At 46.5% G+C, this 9,345-nt stretch overlaps 1 protein-coding gene across 3 annotated transcripts in view; it reads left to right on the top strand.

Annotated features, from left to right (window-relative positions):
* Positions 1–77: 77 nt before the first annotated feature.
* Positions 78–9,345, top strand: part of SH3YL1 (SH3 and SYLF domain containing 1) — a 42,194-nt gene continuing 32,926 nt past the window's right edge. The window contains exons 1-2 of one of the 3 annotated variants that reach the window (XM_082641812.1): positions 78–237; positions 561–685. In XM_082641812.1, coding sequence (XP_082497938.1) covers position 685 — 1 coding nt within the window. In that variant the 5' untranslated portion in view covers positions 78–237; positions 561–684. Of the gene's footprint in view, positions 238–338; positions 686–9,345 lie in introns of those variants that run through there. The other 2 variants (XM_082641811.1, XM_082641813.1) reach the window with 2 other exon arrangements.

Here is a 9,345-nt window from a genome sequence, read left to right as displayed (position 1 = left end):
GGGGGTTGGGGCTCGAGGAGGGGAGGGATGGGGCGGGACCAAGAGCCACCTGGAAGGGGAGGGGCCCAATGGGGGAGAGCTGGGGTCACGCGGCTCTGCGGAGTCACCACCCGAGGGCAGGAGAGGGCGTAGCCCCGAGCCCCGGGGTTTTGGGGGCCACAGACTGAAGCCAGAGAGACGGGGCCTGATGGGTCCCCGAGTGTCCTCAGAGAGTAGGGAGTCAGTCCTGGGATTCAGGTGAGCGCCCGCCACCTGGGCCGCGCGGCCGAAGGTGAGGCCCGCGATCAGGGGCTGGGCGGGGTCCGCAAGGGCACCTCCTGGTACCCCGAGACCCCCGCCCCCAGTGCCCGGGTCGGAACCACTGCGCAAGGTCCGCTCTGCGGCAGGACGGCCGCTGGGCTGCCCAGTTGTCGAAGATGGGCTGCTTCAGCAGCCGCCCTGGGACCGGTGAGGGCGAGCGCACACCTCCCTTAGCTGCTGTTTTTGTCCTGCGAATATGTGTAAAGTAGCTGCTTTGCCCTGGAAAAGCGGGTGTTTACCTGCTCCCTCACCTGTCTCAGGTGTGCACCTCGCTAGACCGGTCCCTGCGCTGGGAGGCGGAGCCGAGCGGGGAGGGCCCCTCCTCTTCCTGGGTAGGTGTCGGCAGCTCCAGGGGCGCCGGAACGGACCAGGCTCGGGGTCGCAAGTGAGTACGCGTGTCGGTGACGCCGCGGAACCTCACCTGGAAGCGGGACCACCCCTTACGCTTTACAGAAGTTTTGCTGGGGAGTGTACATCTTTGGTGAGAGAGGTAGAAACGGTGTCTTTGGGATTTTTTTTGCTGTTGCGCATCTATTAACACTTAGTTATCCCACAACTGTCAAAAGTTAAGAGGAGCCAGCTCCCTGGACTCTCCACAAATGCGGTTGTGATTCAGGTTTAGCCCCAGTTGATTCAGTTCACAGAATGGCTCTTCTCGTCTTTAATTTTAGCGATTATCATTCACTTCATTTGTAAATATCTAATATTTGAAAAGCCAAGTATTAGTCACTATCTTTTTTCGTTCCCGTCTGTTTCAGTGGGGGACATGCTGGACCTTTGTTAGAAGGTTTGGCTTCAGCCTGCGCCTGGCTCGCGCAGCAGGAGTCAGAAGGCTGCCATTGTTTGCGGGCTCCCCAGGTGTAAGTGCCAGGCCCTCCGCACCTCACCTGGCCCTGCCTGTGATCAGCCACAGTTCCGGGGAACCTCTTGGGGCAGAGTGGCCGCCTCCCTGGTGCTGTGAGCGCTGGACCTTGGACCTCTTTCCTTTACTGTGGTGGTTTTTCCTTGTGTGATGAAATAGGAAACTGCTCTAAACAGGTAGATGACCATAAGGTAATGAGATTTACCCTGCTAGCTGGAAATGTGTCATTTTCACTTCATCTCAACAAATAGTTCTGTGTCACCACTGCTGCTGAGTTGGAGAGAATGACACAGACAGGGGACCCCTGCCCACAGAGAGAAGGAATCTGATGGCCCCAGAATGTTCTACCAAAGGGGAGGAGGTTTTCAGGTTTTCTTTTGTATACAGAACATGCGTGTCCTGCATTTTTGTCCTCATGAGAGTTTTTATTGAGGTGTGGGAGATGCCTGAATTAATAATGGGTTAGTCAGAAACTCTGCACACACGCACCTCAGAGAAATAACAAGTCTCCATGGTGCTGTTTAGTTCTTTGTGTGGCCTGCTATTGGAATACCTGCGCAGTGACCAGCTGGAGGTTAAAATCAGTTGTTACTTCCATCCTGTTTATCATGCATAAACTAAGGAGAATTGGTTATCTGGTTTACAAATGTTCTATTTAAACAAAATTTCTTTAAAATGAGTTAATACTATCCCTCATCTTTTGTAAGATTAAAGAAAAACATTTAAAAGAAATCTGTGCTCATCAAGAGTGATTTGATGCTTTTATTCCATTTAGGAAATTTTCTCAGGGGCTTTCTCACTGTTTAGAAAGAAGGATATGGTGTTTGGAAAGAGAACGCTGACAAGTCAAGGGGATGTTGCTGCCGTGTCGCTGAGTGACCGGTGGTCACAGACGTCTCTCTACAAGTTGCCTTATGTGCAAGTGTCATGATAAGACATCATCCTGTGCAGTTTAAGACCTAAACACACTGAATTTTTATTTTCTTTGGGAGGAGTCCATTTTTCACAGTCACTGATCAGACTAATGTGGCATGTGTAGTTCTGCTCTGAGCCAGGATCACTCTTCAGTTTGAGCAAAAGTAAAGTGGTATAAGTCAAGGGTCTCCTTATGTTGGAAGTTATGGTTCTTGTCACTCCATACTCTCTGTCCCCTGTCTGAATCCTGTGGTCAGGGGAACAAGAAAAGAGGCACAGGCCACGGTAATGTTTGGGGCTCAAATCATCAGTTTAGTTTGAAGTTTGGATTAGAAGGTTAATGACCTGACCAGAGAGACCAGTTTTGATTTCTAGAACTGACAGACTTTGTCTCCTTAAGACAAAGGAAGCAGTTAAATGCAGGCCACAGAGAGATAAGAATTAGTTTAAGAAACAGTGGTGTCCACCTAGAGGGGTGGGGTAGGGAGGGTGGGAGGGAGACAGAGGGAGGAGATATGGGGATGTATCTATATGTATAGCTGATTCACTTTGTTATACAGCAGAAACTAACACACCATTGTAAAGCAATTATACTCCAAAAAAGATGTTAAAAAAAAAAAAAGAAACAATGGCCATAGTTATCACGTGGTAGTGTCTGAGATGATAACGTCCTAATAAAGCTAAACTCAATATTTCAAAGGCTTTCAAAAGATTACATAGATATATAAAGTTTCTTTTACTTTAGCTAAGGTTTATAGCCAAAGTAATAATTAATAAAAAATTTCCTATAGGTAGCCCTCTCATAATTGACTCCATTAAGGAAAATAATATATTAGATGCTTGTTGACCAGAGGGAAAGTTTGGGAAGCCCTTGAAGTCTTAAAATGGTGAGGTGTTGGGAGGGGGCCTTTCCTCTCCCTGCTTTCATTCTAGACTGGAGGGCTAGACTGGAAACTAGTCAGATTTCGCCCCCCAGGTGGCAGTTTACTCCAAATAGTATTCTAATGTCACCGTGGCCCCCAGTCACCCCAGCCCTGACTTTATTGCCCTATGACCAATATGGGAATTATTTCTACATCTTAAGCTCATTTCAAGCTTTTGAGGTTTCCAAAGTAAAAATTTTCTCAGTATTAAAAAAAAATCCTCTTAATTAAAAAAAAAAGTCTTAGTATGGAAATTTTCAAATATTTCAGTTACTTTTTAAAGAAAACTTTACATCTGTTTTCTTGGCTTGAGGTTTGGCATCCATCCTTCTCTTAGGAGTAAACTCAAATATTTATAGATGATTTGCTTTGCCTTGGAATTCAAGAGACTTAAGAATTTTATGAATGCTGAGATGCAAACCATGACAATAATGACCTTATCTTCACAACTTCAGCAATATAATGATATCAGCATTCTGAACAGACCATGCCCCTCTGCCTAATGGTACAGCAGAGGAAAAGTGGATGAGCCGTGACTTGATGCTGAGGACAGGAATTGAGGCTTGTCTCTAAATCGTTGTTATTATTTGTTGGCTCTGACAGAAAAAATTCACCATTATACAACTATGACCTGGCAATATGCTCATATTAGAAATGTAATAGGATCTGTACTATTCAAACAAATGAGCCAGGTTCTTCTGGAATTCAGCTGAATGTGAAGGTGTCCTCACCATGACCAGCCTTGTGACACCCAGCTCGCAGTGACACAGGGCTGTGTCTAGCACTCAGGCTTAGTGATTGAGCTTTGTGGTCTGCAGGCATCCCGGGCTGCATGTGAATTCCCCAGTCCAGTAGCTTTCCTTCCCATGTTTATAAAAGAGGCTCTGACCTTCCCTACACAGGATGTTTGCAATAGTGACTCTCAACTGTGGAATTTGCTTATTTAACTGGTTTAATTCTGCTTGGTTGATGGAGTTCAAAGTAGAAGGTCTTTTGGGGGTAAGGTTTATGTATCATTTACTAAGCTTTAGTTGCACGTGCCAGAAAATCTGATCCAAATTGGCTTTAGCAGAAAAGGATTTTACTGGTCCATGTGACTGAAGAGTCCAGAGCTGCTTGTGGCACCAGCTGTGGCCCAGCCCTGGGCTCAAGCAGTGCCGGCAGAGCCCAGGTTCTCTCTCCAACTCTAGTCAAGCGCTCCTCGGCATGGCTGTGCTCTCAGGCTCTCCCCAATGGTGACAAAACCTTGCAGCAAGTCCAGACAGAAGTGCCTGTGAAAGAGGCAGTTCCGGCAGCTCCCACACAAGCCCTTGGTCAGATGCTGATGTGGATCAGCCTTGGTTCCAAAGCTCTGCTGTAGCACAAGGAGGGCACTGGGTCTAATTCTGCAAATGGGTCCCCTTCAGGTGCGGCGCGGTGGAAACAGACACACTGTGCTGGTTCCAAAACCAGAGGCATAGATGCTCAGTAGGAAAAGCAACCAATTTCCACTGACATTTATTGATTCAAGTCAATGCGATGTACTGACACCTGGATGTATGAAGAGGGCTCTGCAGGGGCACAAAGCTTTGTAAAAAGCACTGCTTCTGGCCTGTAAGGATTGCAGCTGAGTGGTGGACAGCTGTGTGGGTATGAGTCTCAAATCACAAGCTCGAGTGCCGGAAATGTAAGCATTCTATTGAGTCCTCGTTTTCAGCCACGTCTCAGAGTGGGAGTTGAGAAGAAGCGTCAGGTGTATGCCGTATCTGCCCACTCAGGTTTGCTTCTGGGTCTTCAGTTATCATTAGCTCTGAAGCTGGGCCCTGCTGCACTCACAAGGTCCTGACATCCCAGCTCTGATGGAACAACGGCAGAGTTTCCTGCAAGCAGAGAGCTGGCTCTCCCGTGCCTTCTGGGCTGAAGGGGTCTTAGTAGGGTGAGCACCACTTGGCAGTGGGGCTGCTTGAGGCTTTTTAGACCAGTGTGCTTGTTGGTCTCCTTACACTCAGATCTCCTTAGTTTGGGGTTTGGTTTGGTTTGGTTTTGTCCTCCCTTTCCTGTGACAACCTAGAAAGGACTATTTTAAGGTACTATGCCATCAACTTGTACCACGCTTCCCTCTCACCCTCCTCTCTCTCAAGATCTAAGAAATGTTACAGAGTCTGAGAGTCAGGGAACCTTTGCTCTTACTCAGCACACATTCTTCTAAACCCACTGGATTTTCTATGTAAATGAGCCTTTCCTAGTCCTCACAGGGTTTTGATCTTTAATTCCTAAAAGCAACAAATGCTTTATTCATTTAACAAATATTTATTGGGCACTTACTATATGTGATTATGGTGTGTGTTGGAGATATTACAGTTAATAAAATAGTCAATGTGCTTAACCTCATGGCACTTACATTCTAGAGAGGGAGATTAGGTTAGAACGATTAGATTAGATAGATAGACAGATAGACAGGGTAGATAAAAGCCATGCTGTAGACTAAATATGGTGGAAAAACTTTGAGGCATGTTATCAATGAGATATTACTTAGAGTATTTCTTTGGAGAAATGACCATAGGAGTTCAAGACTGGAAACAGAGAAACCACAGAGGAGGCTGCTGAACAGACACCACAAGAACGGATATTCCCTGGGCCAGACTGGTGGCAGGGGAGTGGGTGAGATGTAATCAAATTCTGAGCATGTTGAAGGTCTATACTCCAGTAGGGTGTGCTGGTGGATTGGCACTGGGAATGAGAGAGATATGGAAGTCACAGTTGACCCAGGTTTTGAGTGTGAGCTCCCTGATGGATGAAACCTACCTGGAGAGGAAACTCAGGGAGCAGGCTGGAGACGAGGTTAGGGCATCACAGTTAAGTCTAAACGTGATTAATTTGAGATGCTTACTTGGATACTTGATTTCAAGGTCCAATCAGTAATTGATACGGTGAGTCTGGCATTTAGGGAAAGGTTAAAGAATAGATCAAGCTTGGAGGATTATCAGATATAAATGGTGCTTAAAGTCACAGGACCTGAGGTGTGAGTGTGAATAGGAAAGGTGGAGCCTTGGGGAAGCTGAGAGGACCCTGAAAGGGCTGGCCTCCACTTCTTCACTCCTTCTCGGAGGCTGTCGATGGGAAAAAAATGCACAATGTGAGAGTTGTGAGTTAAGTTTTATTGGGGGCAAAATGAGGACTGTAGCCCGGGAGACAGCCTCTCAGACAGTGCTGAGGAACTGCTCTGAAGAGATGGGGTGGGCAGGCCAGTATACACGTGATTTCGGTGAAGGGGGTACATGTAATCAAGCACACATTTTGGCAGAAGTTCGCTGCCAGTCACAAGCAGATGTCTCTATCAATGATTTTAGTGCTTTTCTAGATAGGAGAAAATGCGAGAAGCTGTGCTCTTAAAATCTTCTTCTGAAAATATCTAAGTATCTGAAGGCCTGTTCTGCCAGTTCTTTCCAGAGCACAGAGGGCTTCGTTCCTGAGCTCCGTCCTGAGCTCCTTTCAGGGTGTGTTAAAGGTCAGCGACTGCAGTGACCTAATCTTTGTAGAGTCAGATGGCAAGTGACAATTTTCAGTTGGCAAGACAAACGAAGGCAGTGTTAGCAACCTTGGCACTGCTGGGTCCTCTGGGACCTCTCCCACAAGACATGGTGGCAGGCGTCTTCCTTGCTTCTTGGGTCATCCGTTGTTTTGTGAGGCCCAGGTGGTAAAGCTCTGCTCAGCTGCCCCAGGAAGGGATGGCCCCGGGGTGGGGGAATCTTGCCAAATCTCAGGTCTGGTCTGAGATTTAAGTTAGTCATGGTTTCAAGTAGAAGCAGTGTTTAAAGTTGATTTTGAAGAATGAGTGGAATTTTAAGAGGTCAGAGGTTGGCATTTTTTTTCCTCTAGGGCCAGACAGCCTGTATATCAGGTTTTGGGGGCCAAGAGGAAAACTGAGGCTATGTATCGACACTTATGCAACAAGAGAGAAAACAATCTTCCACAAATTTTTACTGATAAAAACTGAATTATAATAATAATTGAGAACTTTTTTTGTAATCCAAGTCTACTGATGGGTAGAGTGGGATTCTCTTTATGGGAGAACGTTTTCACCTTGAGTTCACTATTTAGCGCCCCTCATCACGATAGATCACAAATGTTCAGCTATCAATGCTGATCTAGGATGGGATTTTACCTGTTTCATCTTTGAAAGTGTGCTCACACACAAAATATTCTTCTTTTGATTCATTTTTTTTCAACCAGCCGTGCCCATGGGAGAACAGGGCATGGCTGGATGTGCCGAGTCCTCAGGGCCTCTGAGCTCCCGACGCCCCTTCGGTACGTGCTCTGGGAGGGGCGGTGGGGCTCCTGTAAGGGGCTGACGCCGAGCTCCCTCAGGGAGTAGTGAGAGGCCATCTGGCGAGCCCGTTTGGCCAGAGGCCTGGGAAAGCCCTCTCGGAGTCCTCTCCACAGCCCCCCGCACTGAGAAACCAGAGGCCCCACTGCTCTGAGGACTCCTGCCCCTGCCGCCCCCAGAGGGAGCCCAGCCTGGTGGAGGGCAGCTGTCCGCCGTCCTCGGGCTGAGCGACAGGTTCTCCAAGGAGGGCTGCATCTACTCACATTTCCCCCCCGAGGACTGTCCCTCAGCCAAGGGCGCCACACAGAGTGAATAACTCCCACAGTGAATATCCCCTCTTTGACCCGCTGTGTGCATCCCACCTGCCATTGGACTCTGCCTGCTATACCTATTCCAGGTGAACAGGGCGGTTACGGCCAGAGGCATAACTCGGGCGCAATGAGGAAGGCACAGGAAGGGGCCTATAACATGAAGTTTTCAGGCACGTGCTAATAGGAGCACTTGGTACAGCAAAGATCTATCTTTTTATCCATTTTAACATTTAATAAAAAGGCAAAACTACTGCTTTGCTTTTAGAAGGACCTGCAAGTAGTCTATTAGGAATGCTATGTAATCAAAGAGAAAGATACTGACATATGGTATGTTATACTTTATGTGTTTTTACCCAGTTATCTACCTCCCCAAACTAATTAAGTGATTAGAATGTATATAAAACAAGTCTAGTCCTAGGTTAGGAAATAAAAATTACAGATTCTTCTCCATCTTTCTTCTGCAGCAAATACCATGGAGAGATGAGAAATAATTTTTAAACATAATAAGTAGGGTTATGTCAGCTGCAGCAACAAGCCCCCAAATCTCGATTTCTTAGCACAAGAAGAGTTGTGGTGGGCAGCTTCCCCTGTGTTCTGATCCAGGTGTCTCCATCCCTCCCACTGTGGCTGTATCCTGGAGACCCCTTCAGGCAGCCAGTGGTAGGAAAGGGAGGGTGCAGAAAACCCTCCTTCTCACTATTTGGGCGTAGAAGCAACATCCATTACTGTCTCTTGGCAGCCGCTCCCGGGGCCAGAGCTGTGCTGACGCGGGAAGCACACGAGTGTGTGGGAAACTAGCTAACACAGCAGACCCCCTGCATGCGACTTGTTCATTCCATAAAGAGTAAGGTTACATCATCTTAGATCCCAACAGAAATTAAGAAAACAAAGGCCTCAGCTAGTCCTACGCCAGGTATCAAAGCATGTGCGTTACAAATGGACAGTGCACGTTAGTCGGTTTTCTAGTCGCACTCCGGTTGCCTTGCTGATCGCCAGCTCGGTACCTCCTTTGTAGCGATCCAGCGCAGAAGAGGCGGGCTCCCATCGCGTCTGTTCACACCGGTTGTGGTTTTCGGAAGCTGTCAATTGTGTCAATACCATATTGGAAACTTGGAAATGCCCCCTACCATGCACACTTTTTCTTGATCACTGTGGAATACCAAAGCCAATTGTATGTCATTAGCCTGCTACTGACATTAGTCAAGTCATGATTAACAGCTACTTCCATAAAATGTACTTTAAAGGCCGAAATATCTACATAAATATGTTCACTTGGAATTTTTCTAGGTTGTATTTTTTCTAAGACCTTCTAAATCCAGACTGTATAACCAAAGCATTGATAATAGGAAAAGTTTAAAGACCACTAGTAAATCGACATAATTTTAAATGGATGTTTTAAGATTCCTTCCCTATTTAAAAATTATGTGCTTCTGAGAATTTTTCTGTGTTCATCTTTGTGTTTCATATTCACCATCGCAAGTGAAAGTAGAGAACCAAGAGTATCAGCCTTTCTGTATGTCAGTACCATCGTCAAAATGGGACAGTGTGATTTTAAACAAATACATGATCGAGAAGATGAAGAGCAACTTTATGTTAGTTCCTAAAAGTTCAAAATTCAGAATTGTCAGTGGTATACAAATGCATATAATAACAACTGAATATTTAGTGTATAGCCACTCACCAAATCCCTGTCCTTTGAATTATGTGTGTGTGTGTGTGTGTGTGCGC

The sequence above is a fragment of the Mesoplodon mirus genome (assembly GCF_964341445.2).
Source record: "Mesoplodon mirus genome assembly, chromosome: 14".
NCBI classification, from domain to species: domain Eukaryota; kingdom Metazoa; phylum Chordata; class Mammalia; order Artiodactyla; family Ziphiidae; genus Mesoplodon; species Mesoplodon mirus.
Note: the sequence above shows the minus strand (reverse complement) of the source record. Positions and strands in the feature narration are given on the sequence as shown.